This window comes from Melospiza melodia, chromosome 25 (assembly GCF_035770615.1).
Source record: "Melospiza melodia melodia isolate bMelMel2 chromosome 25, bMelMel2.pri, whole genome shotgun sequence".
Classification (NCBI taxonomy): Eukaryota; Metazoa; Chordata; class Aves; order Passeriformes; family Passerellidae; genus Melospiza; species Melospiza melodia.
This window is the reverse complement of record NC_086218.1, coordinates 10,336,693-10,360,100: the sequence shown is the minus strand read 5'-3', so window position 1 is coordinate 10,360,100 and position 23,408 is coordinate 10,336,693. Positions and strand designations below refer to the sequence as shown.

Genomic DNA, 23,408 nt, shown 5'->3' with positions numbered 1-23,408 from the left:
TAAAGGCCCCAGCTGGCGCAGGAGGTGACAACAGGTGACAGTACATGACAATAGGTGACAGTAGGTGACACTGGGTGACAATGGTGACACTCACCCCGGGTGTCCCTCCAGGAAGGGCCCCAGCTGGCACAGGAGGTGACAATGAGTGACATTAGGTGACACTGGGTGACAATGGTGACACTCACCCCGGGTGTCCCTCCAGGAAGGGCCCCAGCTGGCACAGGCAGCGCAGGCGGCCCTTGGGGACATTCAGGAAGGTGACAAACTCGAAGCCGTCCCCGTCGCCCTCGATGGCCCTCGGGAACAGCCGCGTGTCCCTGTCACCGTCACTGTCACCGGGCAGCCCCACCATCTCTGCGGGGACAGCGCTGTCACCGGGCTGGGACGCTTGGGGACACTGCAGGGATGGGGACAGGGGGTTTGGGGACACTGGGGACAATGATGACACAGGGACCTACACAGACAGCGATGGCAGCGTTAGGTGACATTGGGGATATGGTGACACAGGTGACAGTGGTGACAGGTGACACAGGTGACAGAGGTAATATGGGTGACACAGTGACAATGACACAGGTGACACAGTGACACAGGTGACAATGCCAATGTCACTCACGTGGACAGCACCGTCGGTAGCTCGGCAGCTATGCTCACCCCTCCTCCTGGGGTGACACAAGTGACAATGACACAGTGACAATGACACAGTGAGCGTGACAGAGGTGACAATGACAATGACACAGGGACAATGACACAGGTTACAATGACAGGTGGCAATGACACAGGGACAATGTCAGTCGCGGGGACGGTACCGTCAGTAGGATGGCAGCCGTGCCCAGCCCTTGTCCCATGCCCATGCTGACACAGTGACACAATGACACAGGTGACAGTGACAATGACACAATGACAGTGACAATGACACAGTGACAATGACACAGTGACAATGACAATGCCAGTGTCACTCACGGGGACGGTATCTCCAGTAGGATGGCAGCCGTGCCCAGCCCTCGTCCCGTGCCCATGCTGACACAGTGACAGTGACAATGACACAGTGACAATGACACAATGACACAGGTGACAATGACACAGTGACAATGACAATGACACAATGACCCAGGTGACAATGACAGTGTCACTCACGTGGCAGGAATCTCCGGTAGCTCGGCACCCGTGTCCAGCCCTCATCCCGTGCCCGTGGTGACACAGTGACAGTGACAATGACACAGATGACAATGACACAGTGACAATGACACAGTGACACAGGTGACAATGACACAGGTGACAATGACACAGTGACAATGACACAATGACACAGGTGACAATGACCCAGGTGACAATGACAGTGTCACTCACGCGGCAGGAATCTCCGGTAGCTCGGCACGCGTGTCCAGCCCTCGTCCCGCGCCCGTGGTGACACAGTGACAGTGACAATGACACAGGTGACAATGACACAATGACACAGGTGACAATGACACAATGACAATGACAATGACACAATGACAGTGTCACTCACGTGGCAGGAATCTCCGGTAGCTCGGCACCCGTGTCCAGCCCTCGTCCCGCGCCCATGGTGACACAGTGACAGTGAACAGTCACACAATGACACAGTGACAATGACACAGTGACAATGACAATGACACAATGACCCAGGTGACAATGACAGTGTCACTCACGTGGCAGGAATCTCCGGTAGCTCGGCACCCGTGTCCAGCCCTCGTCCCGTGCCCGTGGTGACACAGTGACAGTGACAATGACACAGATGACAATGACAATGACACAATGACCCAGGTGACAATGACAGTGTCACTCACGTGGCAGGAATCTCCGGTAGCTCGGCACCCGTGTCCAGCCCTCGTCCCATGCCCATGGTGACACAGTGACAGTGAACAGCCACACAATGACACAGTGACAGTGACAATGACACAGTGACAATGACACAATGACACAGGTGACAATGACACAGTGACAATGACAATGACACAATGACCCAGGTGACAATGACAGTGTCACTCACGGGGCAGGAATCTCCGGTAGCTCGGCACCCGTGTCCAGCCCTCATCCTGTGCCCATGCTGACACAGTGACAGTGACAATGACACAGTGACAATGACACAATGACACAGGTGACAATGACACAGTGACAATGACACAGGTGACAATGACCCAGGTGACAATGACAGTGTCACTCACGCGGCAGGAATCTCCGGTAGCTCGGCACCCGTGTCCAGCCCTCGTCCCGTGCCCATGGTGACACAGTGACAGTGAACAGTCACACAATGACACAGTGACAATGACACAGGTGACAATGACACAGTGACAATGACACAATGACACAGGTGACAATGACCCAGGTGACAATGACAGTGTCACTCACGCGGCAGGAATCTCCGGTAGCTCGGCACCCGTGTCCAGCCCTCGTCCCGCGCCCGCTCCAGCAGCTCCCGGTGCCGCTCCCGCATGCGCTCGCTCCAGCCGGGGTTGGGGACAGCCAGGTCCCGCGGGGGGGGACACGGACGGTGACAGCGGCGCCGGGGACAGGGGACAGGAACAGGGCCACCGCCCGGGCACCGCGCAGCATGGCCGGGGTGGCACCTGGCACCGAGACGTCACCGTGATGTCACCACAATGTCACTGCAGCGTCAATGCGATGTCACCACAATGTCACAACAATGTCACCGGAGTGTCACCGCAATGTCACTGCGACGTCACCACAATGTCACAACGATGTCATTGCAATGTCACCGCAATGTCACCAGAATGTCACCGCAATGTCACTGCGATGTCACCGCGATGTCATTGCGATGTCACCACAATGTCACCGCAATGTCACAGTGATGTCACCGTGACATCATCGCAACCTCCCCTTAAGGTCACAGCAATGTCACCGTGATGTCACGGTGACATCACCACAATGGCACCACAATGACACCAGGGTCACAGCGCTTGGTGACGTCACAAAGGGACAATGAGGTCACTGCTGGTGTCACACCTGGAGCGAGGTGGCACTGGGGGATGTCACACCTGTTCGTCAGTGATGATGTCACTGATGATGTCACACACGGTTGCTGATGTCACACCTGGTTCCTGGTGACATTGGTGATGTCACTGGCCACTGAGCTCGCTGCCGACGTCACTGCGGTCACTGCTGCTGTCACACCTGGTCAGTGACGTCAGCCGTGCTGTCACACCCGCCGGTGACGTCACCAGCGCGGTCACACTAGCCCCCGCCCCACTACCCGTGACGTCACCGCCCGCCCCGCCCCCAGCCAATGTCACCGTGTCCCCCCGGGTCCCCGCCCCGCTCTGCTCCCCCTGCCCGGCCCTTCCCGCTCTGTCCCCTCTTTGTCCCCCCCGTGTCCCCCCCGTGTCCCCCCTGTGTCCCCTCCCTGTCCCCAGCCCTGCCCGGACCCGCGCTCGCCGAGGCCCCGCCCACCGCCGTGACGTCACGGCGCTTCGGGTTTCCCCGCTTCCGGGGGCGGGGCCTTGAGAGACCGGAAGGGCGCCGTGTGGAGCCGTACAGAGAGAAACCCCATAGAGACCCCATAGAGACCCCATAGAAACCCTATAGATAGAAACCCCATAGAGACCCCATAGAGAGATACCCTATAGAGACCCCATAGAGACCCCATAGAGAGAAACCCTATAGAGACCCCATAGAGAGATACCCTATAGAGACCCCATAGAGACCCCATAGAGACCCCATAGAGACCCTAAAGACACCCTATAGAGACCCCATAGAGAGATACCCTATAGAGACCCCATAGAGACCCCATAGAGAGAAACCCTATAGAGACCCCATAGAGAGATACCCTATAGAGACCCCATAGAAACCCCATAGAAATCCTATAGAGACCCCATAGAGACCCTATAGAAACCCTATAGAGACCCCATAGAGACCCTATAGAGACCCCATAGAGAGATACCCTATAGAGACCCCATAGAGACCCCATAGAGACCCTATAGAGACCCTATAGAGACCCCATAGAAACCCCATAGAGACCCCATAGAGAGATACCCTATAGAGACCCCATAGAAACCCCATAGAAATCCTATAGAGACCCCATAGAGACCCTATAGAAACCCTATAGAGACCCCATAGAGACCCTATAGAGACCCTATAGAGACCCCATAGAGAGAAACCCTATAGAGACCCCATAGAAATCCTATAGAGACCCCATAGAGACCCCATAGAAACCCTATAGAGATCCCATAGAGAGAAACCCCATAGAGACCCTATAGAGACCCCATAGAGACCCCAGAGAGACCCTATAGAGATCCCATAGAGAGAAACCCTATAGAGACCCCATAGAGACCCTATAGAAACCCCATAGAGACCCTATAGAGACCCCATAGAGAGATACCCTATAGAGACCCAATGGCACCTTGTGGAGACCCCATAGAGCCCTGTGGAACCCTATGGAGAGAGACCCTATAGGGACCCTATAGAGACCTATGGAACCCCATAGAGACCCTACAGAGACCTATGGAACCCCATAGAGACCCCATAGAGACCCTATAGAGATCCGATAGAGACCCCATAGATACCCCACAGAGACCTATGGAACCCTATAGAGAACCCTACCGTGAGATACCCTACAGACACCCAATGGCACCCTGTGGAACCCTATGGAGAGAGACCCTATAGAAACCCTATAGAGACCCTATAGAGATCCCTATAGAAACCCTACAGAGAGATACCCTATAGAGAGCTATGGAACCCCATGGAACCCTACAGAGACCCTATGGAACCCTACAGAGATCCCCTGTAGAACCCCACAGATCCCCTACAGAGCCCTATGCACCCCCATGGACCCCACTGTCACCCCACACAGCTCCCAGCAGCCCCAAACCACCCCGAGTGTCCCCAAAGGGACCCCAAAAGGACTCCCAAGAGACCCCAAATTGAGAAAGACCCCAAAAGGACCCCAATGTGACCCCAAAAGGACTCCCAAGAGACCCCAAAGAGACCCCAAATTGAGAAAGACCCCAAAAGGACCCCAATGTGACCCCAAAAGGAATCTCAAAGTGACCCCAAAGGGACCCCAAGAACAGCGAGACCCCGGTTCATACAAAACCCTTTATTGGGGGGTCAGGGCAGCACCCCGGGGTGGGGGGCACCCATGGGGGGGAGGGGGGGACAATGAAGGGTCCCAACAGAGCTGGGGGGGCTGGGGGCACCCACGGGGGGGATGGAGGCACCCATGGGGGGGTCAGGACCCCAAATCAGGGTCAGGGCACACATTTAGGGTTAAGGGAGGATCCAGGATGGTTTTGGGGTGACATCCCCAGGTGGGTGGGGGGCACCCATGGGTGGGGGGGTCTCAGCTTGCAATGTGGGGGTCAGGAACCCCTGGGTGGGCTCAGGACCCTCAGGGGGAAGGGGTCAGAACCCCAAAGGGAGATCAAGGGTTAGGAGGAAGGATTTAGGGTTAAGAGATGATCCAAGGTGGGTTTGGGGTGACACCCTAAGATGGGTGGGGGGCACCCATGGGTGGGGAGGGGTTCATCACCCCTTTGGGGGGGGGTGTCAGCCCATCAGGGAGGGTCAGGACCTCATAGGAAAGGTTCAAAACCCCAAGGAAGGATCAAGGCACACATTTAGGGTTAAGGGAGGATCCAAGGCGGGTTTGGGGTGACACCCTAAGATGGGTGGGGGGCACCCATGGGTGGGGGGCTCAGCGGTGGCCGCGCTGCTTCATGTGCTGCACGAAGTAGTCGTTGCAGGCGATGGTGAGCCCGGCCACCAGCGAGAAGAAGCCCTGGAAGCCGACGCGGCCATCGCGGCTCTGCTCAACGTCCCGCAGGATGCGATCCAGGGCGTTGGGGTCGCGCTGGTTCTGGGGGAAAAACGGGGGAAAATGGGTCAGATCCTAAATGGAAATGGGGGTCCCACTCCAGGGCATTGGGGTCATGCTGGTTCTGGGGGAAAAACGGGGGAAAATGGGTCAGATCCTAAATGGGAACAGGGTCAGATCCCAAATGGGAATGGGGTCCCACTCCAGGGCATTTGGGTCCCGCTGGTTCTGGGGGAAAAAATGGGGAAAATGGGTGAGATCCCAAATGGGAATGGGGTCCCACCCCAGGGCATTGGGGTCACACTGGTTCTGGGGGAAAAACGGGGGAAAATGGGTCAGATCCTAAATGGGAACGGGGTCCCACCCCAGGGCATTGGGGTCCCGCTGGTTCTGGGGGAAAATGGGGGAAAAATGGGTCAGATCCTAAATGGGAACAGGGTCCCACTCCAGGCATTGGGGTCCTGCTGGTTCTGGGGGAAAAAATGGGGAAAATGGGTGAGATCCCAAATGGGAATGGGGTCAGATCCCAAATGGGAATGGGGTCAGATCCTAAATGGGAACGGGGTCAGATCCTAAATGGAAATGGGGTCCCACTCCAGGGCATTGGGGTCCTGCTGGTTCTGGGGGAAAAAATGGGGAAAAATGGGTCAGATCCCAAATGGGAATGGGGTTAGACCCTAAATGGGAATGGGGTCAGATCCCACAGGATCCGATCCAGGGCATTGGGGTCGCGCTGGTTCTGGGGGAAAAAATGGGGGAAAACAGGGAAAAAGGGTCAGATCCTAAATAGGAACAGGGTCCCACTCCAGGGCGTTGGGGTCCCGCTGGTTCTGGGGGAAAATGGGGGAAAAATGGGGTCAGATCCTAAATGGGAACAGGGTCCCACTCCAGGGCATTGGGGTCCTGCTGGTTCTGGGGGAAAAAATGGGGAAAATGGGTGAGATCCCAAATGGGAATGGGGTCAGATCCCAAATGGGAACGGGGTCAGATCCTAAATGGGAATGGGGTCAGATCCCACAGGATCTGATCCAGGGCATTGGGGTCGCGCTGGTTCTGGGGGAAAAAATGGGGAAAACAGGGAAAAAGGGTCAGATCCTAAATAGGAACAGGGTCCCACTGCAGGGTGTTGGGGTCCCACTGGTTCTGGGGGAAAAACGGGGGGAAATGGGTCAGATCCTAAATGGGAACAGGGTCAGATCCTAATGGGACTGGGGTCCCACTGGTTCTGGTGGAAGAAGGGTGAGTTCCTAAATGGGAATGTGGTCCCACAGGGTCAGCTCCAGGGTGTTGGGGTCATGATAGTTCTGGGGGGAAAAATGGGGAAAAAAGGGTCAGATCCTAAATGGGAATGGGGTCAGATCCTAAATGGGAATGGAGGGAATGGGGGGATCATCACCCCCTGATCCCAAGGTTTATGGGGTTTGATCCTGGGGTTTATGGGATCCCATCCCAAGGTTTATGGGGTTTGATCCTGGGGTTTATGGGATCTGATCCCAGAGTTCTGTGGGATCCCATCCCAGGGGTTCTGCCTGGTTTGATCCAGGGTTTATGAGATCCCATCCCAAGGTTTGTGGGGTTTGATCTCGGGGTTCTCTAGCTCCCACTGATCCCATCCTATGGATCCCATCCCATAGATGAAATCCCATGGATCCCATAGATGAAATCTCATGGATTCCATACCATGGCTCACAGAGATCCCATCCTATCCCATCCCATGGATCCCATAGATGTCATCTCATGGATCCCATCCCATCCCATGGATCTCACCCCATGGCTCAGATAGATCCCATCCCACCCGATCTCATGGATCCCATAGATCCCACCCCATGGATCCCATAGATGCCATCTCATGGATCCCACCCCATTCATGGATCCCATAGATCCCACCCCATGGATCCCATAGATCCCACCCCATGGATCCCATAGATCCCACCCCATCTCATGGATCTCATCCCATGGCTCTCATAGATCCCATGGATCCCATAGATGCCATCTCATGGAACTCATCCCATGGATCCCATAGATGCAATCCCATGGATCCCATAGATGCCATCTCATGGATCCCACCCCATCCCATCGATCCCATAGATGAAAACTCATGGATCCCACCCCATGGATCCCATGGATCCCATAGATGCCATCCCATGATCCCATCCCATGGATCCCATAGATGCCATCTCATGGATCCCACCCCATGGATCCCATGGACGCCCTGGACCCCCCAGAGCCATGCCCACCTCGAGGACCCCGGGAACTCCTTGTCCATGAGCGCCCTGAGGTCCTCCTTGGCCAGGTGCTCCTTGTCCCCCGCGTACTTGTGGAAGGTGAACATCAGCGTCTCCATGGCGTGCTCCAGCTGCGACGGCATCCTGACCCCGGGGCTGCCAAAATCCTGGTGGGAAAACCAAAACTCAGACTGGGAACCCCAAAAATCCCAATGGGAAACACAAAAATCAGACTGGGAACCCCAAAAATCCCAATGGGAAATACAAAACTCCTGATAGGAACCCAAAAACTTCCATCAGAAACTTGAAATTCCTGATGGGAACCCAAAATCCCAAAGGGAAACTTGAAATTCCTGATGGGAACCCAAAAATTCCTGATGGGAACCCCAAAAATCCCGATGGGAAACCCAAAATCCCGATGGGAAACCCAAAATCCCGATGGGAAACCTGAAATTCCTGATGGGAAACCTGAAATCCAATAGGAAACACAAAATTCCTGATGGAAACCCAAAAAACCCCAATTGGAAACTTGAAATTCCTGATGGGAAATCAAAAATCCTAATGGGAAACCTGAAATTCCTGATGGGAACCCCAAATCCTGATAGGAACCCCAAAATCCTGATAGGAACCCCAAAATCCTGATGGGAAACCTGAAGTTCCTGCTGGGAACCCCAAAATCCCAATGGGAACCCCAAAATTACTGAGGGGATCCCCAAAAATCCAATGGGGAACACAAATTCCCAATGGGAACCCCAAAATCCCTCCTGGATCACCCAAATTCCACCTGAGCTCCCCAAAATTCCTTCTGGACCTCAACAAAATTCCTTCTGAACCCCCCCAAAATCCTTCTTGGAAATCCCAAAATTCCTCCTGGGAACCCAAAATTTCCCAAAAATCCCCCTGGACCCCCCAAAGTCCCTCCAGGAACCCCCAAATCCCTCCTGGATCCCCCAAATCCCCCCTGAGCACCCCAAAATCCCTCCTGGATGACCCAAATTCCTCCTGAACTCCCCAAAATTCCTTCCCAAGACCCCCAAATCCTTCCAGGACCATCCCAAAATTCCTTCCTGGGACCCCCAAAAGTCCCCCTGAGCCCCTAAAATTCCCTCCTGGGACCCCAAAATTCCTGTTTCCATCCCCAAATCCCTCCAGAACCCCCCAAAATCCCTCCAGGACCCCCCAAATCCTTCCCTGGGAACCCCAAATCCCTCCAGCACTCCCTCAAATCCCTCCAGGACCCCCCAAAATCCCTCCAGCACCCCCCCAAAAATCCCTCCTGGGACGCCAAAATTCCCCCAAAAATCCCCCCTGGATCCCCTCAAAGTCCCTTCAGGACCCCCCAAAATCCCTCCAGAACCCCCCAAAATCCCTTCAGGACCACCTAAAATCCCTCCAGGACCCCCCAAAATCCCTCCTGGGAACCCCCAAATCCTCCAGAACCCCCCAAATCCCTCCAGCATTCCCCAAAATCCCTCCAGGACCCCCCAAACCCCCCCCTTGGGCCCTCAAAACCCCTTCTGGGAACCCCAAATCCCTCCAGGACCCCTCAAATCCCTCCAGGACCCCCCAAAATCCCCCGCTTGGCCCCTCAAAACCCCTCCTGGGAACCCCAAATCCTTCCAGGACCCCCCCAAAATCCCTCCAGGACCACCCAAATCCCTCCAGGAGCCCCAAAATCCCTCCAGGACCACCCAAAATCCCTCCAGGACCCCCCAAAATCCCCCCCTTGGCCCCTCAAAACCCCTCCTGGGAACCCCAAATCCCTTCAGGACCCCTCAAATCCCTCCAGGACCCCCCCAAACCCCCCCATTCCCGCCCCCCCTGGCCGCGGATTTCCCAGGAATGTCCGGGAATGCTCCGGCCGTGACTCAGCCCCGGGATGGGGCGGGGGGACACGAGGGGGACACGTCCCGAGGGTGTGGCCGTGTCACCCCCACCCCCTTGGGGACACCCCGGTGACTCACGGGGGGAGGGACCCCAAATAAAAAAATAAAAAATGGTAAAAAATGAAGGGATCCACCCTAAAAGTGACCGAGGGAAATGGGGAAGAGTTGAGAAAATGGGAAACGCCCCAAAAAAGGAGGAATGTCCTAAAAAAAAAGAGGAATCCCGCCAAAATTAAGAATGCCCTAAAAAGGGGGAACCCCCAAAAAAAGGAGGAATCCCTTAAAAAGGAGGAACCCCCCCAGGAAAATGAGGAATTCCCTCAAAAAATAACGAAGAATCCCCCCCCTAAAAAAGGAGGAATCCCCTAAAAAGGAGGAACGTCCCAAAAAGGAACTCCCTCAAAAAGGAGGAATCCCCCCAAAAGGGAGGAGCCCCCCAAAAAAGGAGGAATCCCCTAAAAAAGGAGGAACCCCCCCCCAAAAAAAAGAGGAACCCCCCAAAATGGAGGAATTCCCTCAAAAAGAAGGAATTGCCTCAAAAGGGAGGAATCCCCTAAAAAGAAGGAATCCCCCAAAATGGAGGAATCTCCAAAAAGGAGAAATCCCCCCCCCAAAAAAAACGAAACTCCCCCCAAAAAGGAAAAATTGCCCCCCAAAATAGGGGGAATTCCTCCAAAAAGGAGTCCCCAAAATGAGAGAGTTCCCCCAAAAAAGAAGGAATTCCCCAAAAAGGAGGAATCCCCAAAAAAGGAGGAATCCCCCCCCCCTTAAAAAGAGAATCCCCCCAAAAAAGGGGAATTTTCAAAAAAAGGAGCAATTCCCAAAATGCTTCCCCCCAAAAAAAAGTGGGAATAACCCCAAAAGTGACCCCCAGGGAAAGTGGGACCCTAAAAAAAAAAGGGGAACCCTCAAAAAAAAAAGGAGAAATCGCCCCAAAAAGGAGGAACTCCCCCAAAAGTGACCCCAGAAAATGGGAACCACCCCAAGAAGGGGGAACCCCAAAAAAAAAAAGATGGAACCACCCCAAAAGTGAACATCCCAAAAGGGTGGGACCCCCCAAAAAGGGGGTTTGGAGATGGAGACCCCCAAAGTGGGGGACAGGGATGGGGTCCCCCCAAGTGATGCTCAAAACTCCCCCCCAAAATCGGGGAGCGGGACCCCAAATTTGGGATCAGGATTGATCCCGCCCAAAATGGGGTCTGGGGATGGAGACACCCCAAAAACCGGGATGGGGCTCCCCGTTCCCGTTACTTACCGGGCACCCCAAATCAGAATTTAGACCCCAAACGGGGATTTAGAGATGGGGTTCTCCGTTATTGGGGTGCAGCACTGAGTCCCGTTCCCGTTACCGGGTGGGTTACCCCAAACCGGAATTTAGACCCCAAACCGGGATTTGGGGATGGGGTTCCCCCATTTTGGGGTGCGGGACCGAGTCCCGTTCCCGTTACCGGGCAGGGGGACCCCAAACCGGAATTTAGACCCCAAACCGGGATTTGGGGATGGGTTTCCCCCATTTTGGGGTGCGGGACCGACTCCCCGTTACCGGGACCGGGAGGGGGACCCCAAACTGGAATTAAGACCCCAGACCGGGATTTAGGGATGGGGTTCCCTAATTTTGGGGTCCCAACCCCAGTCCCGTTCCCGTTACCGGGTGGGGTACCCCAAACCGGATTTAGAGATGGGGTTCCCCATTTTGGGGTGCGGGACCGAGTCCCCGATCCCGTTACCGGACGGAGGACCCCAAATCAGAATTTAGACCCCAGACCGGGATTTCGAGCCCAAACCCGGATTTAGAGATGGGGTTCCCCGTTATTGGGGTGCGGGACCGATCCCCCGTTCCCGTTCCCGTTCCCGGGGGTGCCGCTGTCTCTCACTCACCGTGCGTGCGGGGCTCGGTGCTCGGTGCGGACAGTGCCGGGGCGCGGTCCGGCCCGGGATATGCACGGCGGGGGCGGGCCGGACCGGGGGGGCTCGGGGGGGGCACCGTGACTCACCGGGACCGCCCGGACACCGCCCGGGCACCGCGCCCCGCCCCGGGCTGGGGCCCCCGAGCGCCATCAGCGCCACCCGGGATGGCGGGGACACCACCGGGGACAGACGGGACAACACCGGGACCCCCCTGGGGACATGGGGGACCCTCTCTGAGATCTTCCGGGGACACCGGAGACACTCCCGGTTCTGTTCCGGGACCCCCCCCCCCCGGGCACCCGGGACAGCGGGGACACCCCTCGGGACCTTCCCCGGACACCGAGGACCCTCCCGGTTCACCGGGGACTCCTCCGGGTTCTGTTCCGAGACCCCCCTCGGGCACCCGGGACACCACCGGGACCCCCTCGTGGCACCGGGGACCACCCGGGAAGCGCCGGTGTGATCCTGAAAAACCTCCCCGTGTCCCCCCCGGTGTCCCCTCGGTCCCTCCCCGGTGTTCCCCCAACCCCGGTGTCCCCCCAACCCCGTGGGTCCCTCACAGAGGTTCCCCCCCCGCCGCCCCCGGTTCGTTCAGGGCCCGGCGCCGCGGTGGCGCGTGCCGCGCTAATGACACTAATTACAATAATTACAATTACAATCGTTCATTGCCGCGCCCCGGGGCAGCAGAGAGAGGGGGGGAGGGGACATTGATGGTGAGGGGGGGGACACACCCAGGTCACCCCCCCCGTCCCATCCCTGCCCTGCCTCAGTTTCCCCACCCAGGAAGGGGCAAAGGTGAAGGGCCCCACCCGTGGGTGGGGGCGGGGAGCGCTCGGGGCCATGGGGGTGGCATTGCCCCCCCTCATTGTCGCCTCCTTGTCGCCAGGGTGTCCTCCCCGCCCTCAGGACGGGCTCCTCCTCCTCCTCCTCCTCCTCCCGTTGTCCTCACCCCACATTGTCCCCCTCATCCCCCCGCGTATCCCCTCTCAATCTACCCCACCCCACCGCTCTCCCCTCCCTCACAGGAACCCCCTGACCCCATCTCCACCCTCCTCTCCTCACCCCTTCCCTCAATCCCCAAAACGCCCTAAAAAATCCTCAAAATCTCCTCAAACCCCCCAGACGCCCCCTTGCTGCCCTCAGTTAAGATGGCGGCGCCTCCGCCTCACGATTTCCAAGATGGTGCCGGCCCCGCCACGCAGCCTCGCGCTGCCCGGCCGCCCTCACTCAAGATGGCGCCCGCCCCGTGCTAACCAATAGCGCTGAAGCCAACCGCAGTAACCCGGATGTAGCCGCCATCTTGCCCTCACCCAACATGGCGCCGCCCTTCCTGTGTTTCCCTATGGGCGTGAAGCCGCAGCGGGCGCGCAGGTGCCCGGATGTGGGCGCGGCTCTGAGGCGACAAAGGGGGCGTGGCCTCTGCCTGCCGGAAGTGACGTCAGGGCGGAGCCGCCCGCAGGGAGCGGGGAGCGGAGCGGACGGAGCCAAGATGGCGGCGCCGGGGCTGGGCCGGCCCTGAGGGGCCGTGAGGGGCCGGGAGGGGCCCCCGCGCTCGGCGGGCTGGGACGGGCCCGCAGGGGGGGCCCCGCCGCTCCCCCCGCCGCTCCTCGCGACGCTGCCGCCGCCGGAGCCTCCCGGGGGCCTGACCGGAGCCTCCCCGGGGCCTGCTCGGGGCCTTTTGCGGCCTTACCGGGGCCTCCCCGCCGCTTTTCGGGGCTCGACGGGGCCGTTTGGGGCATCCCCGGGGCTCGGGGGCGCCGTTTGCGGCCTTACCGGGGCCTCGCCGGGCTTTGACCGGAGCTTTTTGGGGTCGAACCGGGCCCTTCCCGAGGCCTCCGGGGCTGAACCGGGGCTTTGAGGGCCTTTAACGGGGCGAGCCCTCCCGGTGCTCCCCGTTTTGGTTCTTTCTCGCTGGAATTCGGGGCCGATTTCAGCCGAAATCGCGGCAAAATCGGATTTTTTTTTTGTTTATTTTTAATTTTTGTGTTGTTTATTTAACAGCGCTTTTCCTGTTTTTTTTTTTTTTTTTTTTCCGGGATTCCGGTTCCTCCCGTGGCTCAGAAAATCCCGGGATTTGCGGCGCAGCAGGAACGGGATGAAATGCCAAGGATTTCTTCAGGCCGGCGAATTTATTTTTGTTTTTTTCTTGCGGTTTTTGTTTTGATCGAAACAAAATCCGCGATCCAGGGAATTCCTGCCTCGGCAATGTCCGCCCTGGAACCGGGAATGACTTAAAGGCAACGCCGCGCTTGGCTTTTCTTCGCTAAATTATTAATTAGCAAATTAAAAAATAATTTAAAAAAAGGGGTTTTTCTGGGGGGGGGGAAAATAATTCCGGTAAGGACTGAGAGCGCTCCAGGCATCGCCGGAACTTTGGGGATTTTTTTTTAGGGGGAATTTGTTGGAAAATTAAAGAGAAGGAAAAAGGGATCGGAGATCGCTGAGAGCGCCAGCGGGCACGGCTGAGGTGGGTCCGGGGATGGTTCGGGGTTTAATTAATTTGGGGTTTGATTAATTGGGGAATTAATCGTTGGGGGAGGTGGGGAAAGGGATCCAGGGAAGGGAGGGATGGAGCTGGGGAGGTTCAGGGTTGATCCAAAGGGGTTTGGGATGGATCCAGAAGTTCCTGATGGACCTGGAGAGGTTCAGGGTTGATCCAGGAATGGATCCAGAAGGTCCTGGTGGACCTGGAGAGGTTCAGGGTGGATCCAGAGGGTTCTGGTGGACCTGGAGAGGTCTGGGATGGATCCAGAGAGGTTCAGGATGGATCTTGGGAAGTTTGGGATGGATCCAGAGGGTCCTGATGGATCCAAAGAGGTTCAGGATGGATCTAGGGATGGATCCAGAGGGTCCTCATGGATCTAAAGGGGTTTGGGATGGATCCAGAGGGTCCTGATGGACCTGGAGAGGTTCAGGATGGAGCCAGGGAAGGTCAGGATGGATCTGGAGAGGTTTGGGATGGATCCAGTGATGGATCCCGAAGGTCCTGATGGACCTGGAGAGGTCTGGGATGGATCCAAAGGGGTCTGGGATGGATCCAGAAGGTCCTGATGGATCTGGAGAGGTTCAGGATGGATCCAGGGATGGATCCAGAAGGTCCTGATGGATCTGGAGAGGTTTGGGACGGATCCAGGGAAGTTTGGGATGGATCCAGAGGGTCCTGATGCATCTGGAGAGGCTTGAGGTGGATTTGGAGAAGTTCCAAGTGGATCCAGAGAGGTTCAGGATGGATCTGGAGACCTCTGAGATGGATCCAGAAGGTCCTGATGGAGCTGGAGAGAGTCAGGATTAATCCAATGAGGTCTGGGATGGATCCAGAGGGTCCTGATGGATCCAGAGAGGCTTGAGATGGATTTGGAGAGGTTCAAGATGGATCCAGAAGGTCCTGATGGATCTGGAGAGGTTCAGGGTGGATCCAGAAGGTCTTGATGGAGCTGGAGAGCTCTGGGCTGGATCTGGAGAGGTTCAGGATGGAGCCAGGGAAGTTCAGGATGGATCTAAAGGGGTTTGGGGTGGATCCAGGGAAGTTTATGATGGATCCAGAGAGTCCTGATGGATCTGGAGAGAGTCAGGATTCATCCAAGGAGGTCTGGGATGGATCCAGAGGGTCCTGATGGATCTGGAGAGGTTCAGGATGGATCCAGAAGGTCTTGATGGACCTGGAGAGGTTCAGGATGAATCCAGAGGAGTTTGGGATGGATCCAGAAGATCCTGGTGGATCCAGGAAGAGTCAGGATGGATCCAGAGGGGTTCAGGATGGATCCAGAAGGTCCTGATGGACCTGGAGAGGATCAGGATGGATCCAGAGCAGTTTGGGATGGAGCAGGAGAAGCTCAGGAATTCAATTCCCACATTCCCAGCTGCTTCCAGACCTGGGAATTCCCAAATTAATTCCAGAGCTGGTTTTCCATGGGATGTTTGGTCAGGATCTTCTTCCTCCTCCTCCTCCCTTCCACCCTCTTCTTCCCAAAAATCCAAATTTATTGGGGCTGGGAATGGAGTTTTGGGAATTCTTGCTGGATTTAGGAGTGGAAATTCATCAGGAAAAAAAAAAAAAGAAGAAAAATCAGGATTAATCCAAATTTTTGGGGTTTTTTCCCCAATGATTTGGGAATTTTTCCTATCCCTGAGAATTGTGAGGGAAAAATTCACCTGGAATCTCCCTCATGTCCATTTCCCCCAGAAAATTCACCTAAAAATTGGGATTTGGGACTTTTCTCCCCAGCCAGGCTGGGATTTTTAGGGATAATTCTGGAATTTTGATGGTTTTGGCCCGGATTTAATGGGAAAAATCCCAAAATATCCTCAGGGATCCCACGGGCCCAGCCCTGGGAAGCTGCAGGAACTCGTTTTTCCCGTTGATCCCGAAATTATTTGAATGTTCCCGGAATTCTCTTCCTGGGAAAAGGGGTGGGAGGGATTTCCTGAGGGATTTTGGGATCTTTGGGGTTTTTCTGGGGGATTTTTCTGCTCATTTCTGAGGGAAAATCCACAAATTTTTGGGATTTCCACCTCCCACCCCTCAGGATTTTGGGATTTTGGGAACCATTGGAATTTCCAGCCAGAATTTCCTGCTTGGAAATGAATTTAGCAATTTTTGTGGATTTTTTTTTTTTTGAACGTTTAATCCCCAAAATTCCCCTTTCCCAGGGGTCAGCACTTCCATAAAAATCTCAATTTTCCCAAATTTCTTTGGATTTTCACACCAAATTCCAGCTTTTTTCCTGGCTTCCACGTGAGGAAAACCATCCAGGATCATTCCAGGGAGGTTGGTGCTGATGAATCCAAGATTTTTCCCCAATTTTTGTACAACTCACCACCCAAATTCAGGAAAAAAAGAGACATTTTCATGAAAACTCCCTAAAAAAATCAGGATCACAGCACCAGGTGTTTCCCATTCCTGTTTTTCCCCCCTGGATTCGGGGCCAGGCTGTTTTTTTCCAGGGATTTTTTTTTGGGAATTTCCTCCTTGGGGAGGAATTGGGGTGGGTGGGGGGTTCCTGATGTTTTCCCTTTGTTTGGAAGATTGTAGCCAGGGAGGGGCCGGAGCAGGGATGGGGGTGGATCCCAGGGAAATCTGGGATTGGGATCCTGATGGAAAATCCCAAAGGTTGGGGTCGGGATCCTGATGGAAAATTCCCAAGATTGAGATTGGGATCCTGATAGAAAATCCCAGGGATTTGGGTCGGGATCCTGATGGAGAATCCCAAAGATTGGAGTCAGGATCCCACTGGAAAATTCCTGGGATTGGGGTTGGGATCCTGAGTGGATCCCAATGGAAAATCCTGGGATTGGGGTCAGCATTTCAATGGAAAATCTCTGGGATTGGGGTTGGGATCCTGATGGAAAATCCTGGGATTGGGTTCAGGATCCCACTGGAAAATCCCAAAGATTGGGGTCAGGATCCCACTGGAAAATCCTTGGGATTGGGGTCGGGATCCTGATGGAAAATCCCAAAGATTGGGGTTGGGATCCTGATAGAAAATCCCAGGGATTTGGGGTCAGGATCCCACTGGAAAATTCCTGGGATTTGGGTTGGGATCCTGAGTGGATTCCAATGGGAAACCCCCAGGATTTGGGGTCAGGATCCCACTGGAAAATCCCTGGGATTGGGGTCGGGATCCTGATGGAAAATCCCAAAGATTGGGGTTGTGATCCTGAGAGGATCCCAATGGAAAATCCTGGGATTGGGGTCAGGATCCCACTGGGATCCCACTGGAAAATCCCCAAGATTGGGGTTGGGATCCTGATGGAAAATCCCAAAGATTGGGGTCAGGATCCCAATGGAAAATCCCCGGGCTTGGGATTGGGATCCTGAGAGAATCCCACTGGAAAATCCTGGGATTGGGGTCAGGATCCCACTGGAAAATCCCCAGGATTGGGATTGGGATCTCGACTGGATTCCAATGGAAAACCCCCAGGATTTGAGTCAGGATCCTGAGTGGATTCCAATGGAAGATCCCTGGGATCGGGGTCAGGATCGTGATGGAGAACCCTTGGGATTTGGGGTCAGGATCCCCATGTCCCCAGGTGCCCATGGCGGGCCGGAAGCATGGCAGTGCCATGTCCCACTGACCCCATGTCCCTGTGTCCCCGTGTCCCCAGGTGCCCATGGCGGGTCGGAAGCGTGGCGCTGGCAGTGCCAACGGTGGCACGGGCGGCGCAGTGCCGTGGCCGGAGGAGCCAGTCCTGTACTGACCCCACGTCCCATTGTCCCCAGGTGCCCATGGCGGGTCGGAAGCGCGGCGCTGGCAGTGCCAACGGCGGCACGGGCGGCGCGGTGCCGTGGCCGGAGGAGCCGGGCGAGCGCGAGCAGGGCCTGTACTCGCTGCACCGCATGTTCGACATCGTGGGCGCGCAGCTGACGCACCGCGACGTGCGCGTGCTCTCCTTCCTCTTCGTGGACGTGCTGGACGAGGCCGAGCGCGGCCGCATCCGCTCGGGCCGCGACTTCCTGCTGGCCCTGGAGCGCCAGGGCCGCTGCGACGAGAGCAACCTGCGGCAGCTGCTGCAGCTGCTGCGCATCATCACCCGCCACGACCTGCTGCCCTACGTCAGCCTCAAGAGGCGGCGCCCCGGTGAGTGCCTGGTGTGATATATCGTGATATATGGGGTCATTGTTGTGAAACTTGGGGTGATATCGGGGTATTGGGGTCACATCATCACCCGCCACGACCTGCTGCCCTACGTCAGCCTCAAGAGGCGGCGCCCCGGTGAGTGCCTGGTGTGATATATCGCGATATATTGTGATATATGGGGTCATGCTCGCGATATTTGGGGTGATATCGGGGTATTGGGGTCACGTCACCCGCCACGACCTGCTGCCCTACGTCAGCCTCAAGAGGCGGCGCCCCGGTGAGTGCCTGGTGTGATATATCGCGATATATGGGGTCATTGTTGTGATATATGGGGTGATATCGGGGTATTGGGGTCACATCATCAATCATCACCCGCCACGAGCTGCTGCCCTACGTCACCCTCAAGAGGCGGCGCCCCGGTGAGTGTCCGTCACGATATACTGTGATATATGGGGCCACTGTCGTGATATACGGGGTGATATCGGGGTATTGGGGTCGCATCATCCGCCATGAGCTGCTGCCCTACGTCAGCCTCAAGAGGCGGCGCCCTGGTGAGTGCCTGGTGTGATATATCGCGATATATTGTGATATATGGGGTCATGCTCGTGATATTTGGGGTGATATCGGGGTATTGGGGTCACACCATCTGCCACGAGCTGCTGCCCTATGTCAGCCTCAAGAGGCGGCACCCTGGTGAGTGTCTGTCAGGATATATCGCGATATATGGGGTGATATTGGGGTGTTGGGGTCACATCATCACCCGCCACGAGCTGCTGCCCTACGTCAGCCTCAAGAGGCGGCGCCCCGGTGAGTGCCTGTCGCGATATATCGCGATATACAGGGACGTTGTCATGGTATAAGGGGTCACCGTCAGTGTATGGGGGTATTGGGGTCACACCATCCTCTGCTGTTCCCAGTGCCATGCCCGTGCCATTCCGATGCCATCCCATGCCATTTCCATGCCATTCCTGGTGCCATTCCCGTGATGTTCCTGTTTCCAGTGCCATTCCGGTGCCATTCCCAGTGCCATTCTTATGCCATCCTGGTGCCATTCCTGTGACATTCTGTTGCCGTTCTGGTGCCATTCCCATTTCTGGTGCCATTCCCGGTGCCATCCTGGTGCCGTTGCCACGACGTTCCCGTGACATTCCTGTTGCCATGACATTTCCATGCCATCCCGGTGCCATCTCGTGACATTTCCGTCCCTGTTTGTGTCCTCAGTGTGCCCGGACCTGGTGGACAAGTACCTGGAGGAGACGTCCATCCGCTACGTCACCCCCCGCGCGCCCGGGGGGGCCCCGCCCGGCCTCGGCCACCCCCACAAATCAGGTACGGACCCCCAGGGTCACTGTCCCCTCCCTTTGGGGTCACTGTCCCCATTTGGGGTCATCATCACTCCCGTGTGGGGTCATTGTCACCCTTTGGGGTCACCATCCCCTTTTGAGATCGTTGTCACTCCCGTTTGGGGTCATCATCGCCCTTTGGGGTCACTGTCCCGTTTTGGAGACACCAGCCCCCCATGGGATCATTGTCACCCCCATTTTGGGGTCACCGTCCCCTTTTGGGGTTATTGCCATCCAAATTTGGGATCATCACCCCCATTTGGGGTTATTGTCACCCCTTGGGTTCATTGTCACCCCCATTTGGGGTCACCACCCCCTTGTGGTCATCCCAAAGTTCCCGACCCTGGAGCCTCACAGGGCTCTGGGTTTGGGGGACTGTGCCCACATCTGATGGATGGTTTTGGGGTCTGTGGGGTTGGATTTGGGGTCCCTGACCCCATTTCCCCCCTATCCCACTGCCTGGCCCCCACCCGTCCCTGTGCTGCCCCCCGGGGTGGCATTTGGGATGGATTTGGGGTCTGTGGGGTGGGATTTGGGATCTCTGGGGTTGCATTTGGGGTCTGTGGGGTTGGATTTGGGGTCCCTAACCCCATCTGTGCCCCCCATATCCCAGTGCCTGCCCCCCACCCATCCCTGTGCTGCCCCCCGAGGTGGGATTTGGGATGGATTTGGGGTCTGTGGGGTGGGATTTGGGATCTCTGGGGTTGCATTTGGGGTCTGTGGGGTTGGATTTGGGGTCCCTAACCCCATTTGTGCCCCCCATGTCCCAGTGCCTGCCCCCCACCCGTCCCTGTGCTGCCCCCCGGGGGGGCCCCAGCTGGGCCCCAAGCGCCCGGGCCGGGCCCGGAGCCTCCTCGGGAGCCAACGGAAACGGAGAAAGTCAGCGACCCCCGACCCCAAGGAGAAACAGACCTGCGGTGAGAGGGGATTTGGGATTGTGGGATTGGGATTGTGGGATTGGGATCCCCAGGGAGAAACAGACCTGCGGTGAGAGGGGATTTGGGATTGGGAATGTGGGATTGGGAATGGGATCCCCAAGGAGAAACAGACTTGTGCTGAGCAGGGTATGGGATTGGGAATGGGATCCTTAAAGATAAACAGACCTGTTTGTAAAAGGCCATTTGGGATTGGGAATACAAGATTAGGATTGGGATCCCCAGTGCATGAGACATCCCAAAACTGGGAAAATTTCCCACATTTCCCCCAGTCCCAAACTCCCTAAACCCCACATCCCCCCAATCCTAAACACCACACTCCCCCAATCCCAAACCCCCTAACCCCACATTCTCCCAGTCCCTAAACCCCACATTCCCCAATCCTAAACCCCACATTCCCCAATCCTAAACCCCACATCCCCCAATCCTGAACACCCTAAACCCCATTTTCCCCAATCCCAAACCCCTAAATCCCCCGTTTCCCCCTAACCCAGACATCTGCCTGCATGTGCGCGCCGAGTACTGCCAGTCCCTAAACCCCACATCCTCCACTCCCAAACCCCGTTTCCCCAATCCCAAACTCCCTAAACCCCAATTCCCCAATCCCAAACCCCTAAATCCCCCAATCCCAAACCCCCTAAACCCCATATCCCCCAATCCCAAACCCCCTAAACCCCACATCCCCCAATCCCAAACCCCTAAATCCCCCATTTCCCCCACGCCCAGACATCCGCCTGCGCGTGCGCGCCGAGTACTGCCAGTCCCTAAACCCCACATTCCCCAATCCCAAACCCCACATTCCCCAATCCCAAACCCCTAAACCGCACATCCCCCCATTCCCAAACCCCCTAAACCCCACATCCCCCAATCCCAAACCCCTAAATCCCCCGTTTCCCCCACGCCCAGACATCCGCCTGCGCGCCGAGTACTGCCAGTCCCTAAACCCCACATCCTCCAATCCCAAACCCCGTTTCCCCAATCCCAAACTCCTTAAACCCCACATTCCCCAATCCCAAACCCCCTAAACCCCATTTTCCCCAGTCCCAAACCCCTAAATCCCCCGTTTCCCCCATCCCCAGACATCCGCCTGCGCGTGCGCGCCGAGTACTGCCAGCACGACTCCGCCCTGCACGGCAACGTCTTCTCCAACAAGCAGGACCCTCTGGAGCGCCAGTTCGAGCGCTTCAACCAGGCCAACACCATCCTGAAATCGCGGGATTTGGGCTCCATCATCTGCGACATCAAATTCTCGGAGCTCACCTACCTCGACGCCTTCTGGCGGGATTACATCAACGGCTCCCTCCTGGAGGCCCTCAAGGGCGTCTTCATCACGGACTCGCTCAAACAGGCCGTGGGCCACGAGGCCATCAAGCTGCTGGTCAACGTGGACGAGGAGGATTACGAGTTGGGTCGCCAGAAACTCCTCAGGAACTTGATGCTCCACACGGCTCCCTGAGGGATTCACCCCCACCCTGCCCCCCAGTTTGGGTTTTTTTGGGGTTTTTTTTGGGATTTTCCTGGTTTTTTTTCCTCTCCCTCCCCGCCACCCCGGTTCTTCGGCGGAGTTGCGCTCGTGGATTTGGGGAGGGTTGGAGGTGTGGGGGATTCCGGGATTTGGAGGTTTTTGGGGGTTCCTGGTGGGTTCTCCTTGTGTTTTCCATGGGGTTTTCCCCTTCTGTTTTTTCTTTTGTATCCATTAAAACTGGTGATGAAAAGGCAGAAATCCCATTGGTGCCACATGCTGGGATTTGGGGTGCGGAATATTCCAGAATTCCTCACTTTGTCTTGTCAGTTCCTTCTTTTCTTTTTTGTTCTCCATGTTTCCTTCCCGTTTTCTTTTTTTCCATTAAAAATGGTGATGAAAATGCAAAAATCCCATTGGTGCCACATGCTGGGATTTGGGGTGTGGAATATTCCAGAATTCCTCACTTTGTCCTGTCACTTCTTCCTTCTCTTTGTGTTTTCCATGTTTTCTCCCTATTTTCATTTCTTTTCTCCCTATTTTATTTTCTGTTTTTTTCCATTAAAAACGGTGATGAAAAGGCAAAAATCCCATTGGTGCCAAATGCTGGGATTTGGGGATCTGGGGTGTGGAATATTCCAGAATTCCTCACTTTGCTCTGTCAGTTCCTCCTTGTGTTTTCCACATAGTCCCCCTGTTTTGTCCATATTTTCTTTTTTTTTTTTCCATTAAAAATGGTGATGAAAAGGCAAAAATCCCATTGGTGCCTCACACTGGGATTTGGGGGGGATTTGGGATGTGAAATATTCCAGAATTCCTCACTTTGTCCTGTCAGTTCCTCCTTATGTTTTCCACATTTTCTCCCTGTTTTGTCCATCTTTTCTTTTCTTTTCTTTTCTTTTCTTTTCTTTTCTTTTCTTTTCTTTTCTTTTCTTTTCTTTTCTTTTCTTTTCTTTTCTTTTCTTTTCTTTTCTTTTCTTTTCTTTTCTTTTCTTTTCTTTTCTTTTCCATTAAAAACAGTGGCAAAAAGGCAAAAAATCCCATTGGTTCCATATGCTGGGATTTGGGGATCAGGGGTGTGGAATATTCCAGAATTCCTCACTTTTTCCTGTTAATTCCTCCTTTGTGTTTTCCATGTTTTCTCCCTGTTTCCTTTTTTTATCCATCAAAAATGGTGAAGAAAACACAAAAATCCCATTGGTGCGACACGTTGGGATTTGGGATGTGGAATATTCCAGAATTCCTCATTTTCCTTGTCAAATTCCTCCTTCTTGTGTTTTCCA

General features: G+C 55.5%; 1 protein-coding gene and 1 long non-coding RNA gene across 3 annotated transcripts; one reads left to right on the top strand and one right to left on the bottom strand.

Annotated features, from left to right (window-relative positions):
• Positions 1 to 2,530: 2,530 nt before the first annotated feature.
• Positions 2,531 to 3,440, bottom strand: LOC134429412 (uncharacterized). The gene is made up of 3 exons (XR_010030580.1): positions 3,402 to 3,440; positions 3,015 to 3,150; positions 2,531 to 2,690 (listed from the first exon to the last, which is right to left on the bottom strand). It is a non-coding gene; the product is annotated as an uncharacterized LOC134429412 (long non-coding RNA).
• Positions 3,441 to 13,446: 10,006 nt separating this feature from the next.
• Positions 13,447 to 22,536, top strand: DEDD (death effector domain containing). 2 transcript variants are annotated; one of them, XM_063176545.1, is made up of 5 exons: positions 13,447 to 14,274; positions 18,028 to 18,385; positions 19,607 to 19,714; positions 20,499 to 20,645; positions 21,743 to 22,536. In XM_063176545.1, exons 2-5 carry the CDS (start codon positions 18,034 to 18,036, stop codon positions 22,117 to 22,119), a joined length of 984 nt encoding a protein of 327 aa, XP_063032615.1. In that variant the 5' UTR covers positions 13,447 to 14,274; positions 18,028 to 18,033; the 3' UTR covers positions 22,120 to 22,536. The 2 variants fall into 2 exon arrangements, with proteins under 2 accessions (XP_063032615.1, XP_063032616.1); XM_063176546.1 differs by lacking the exons at positions 13,447 to 14,274; positions 18,028 to 18,385 and adding an exon at positions 18,880 to 19,192.
• The last annotated feature ends 872 nt before the right edge of the window (positions 22,537 to 23,408 follow it).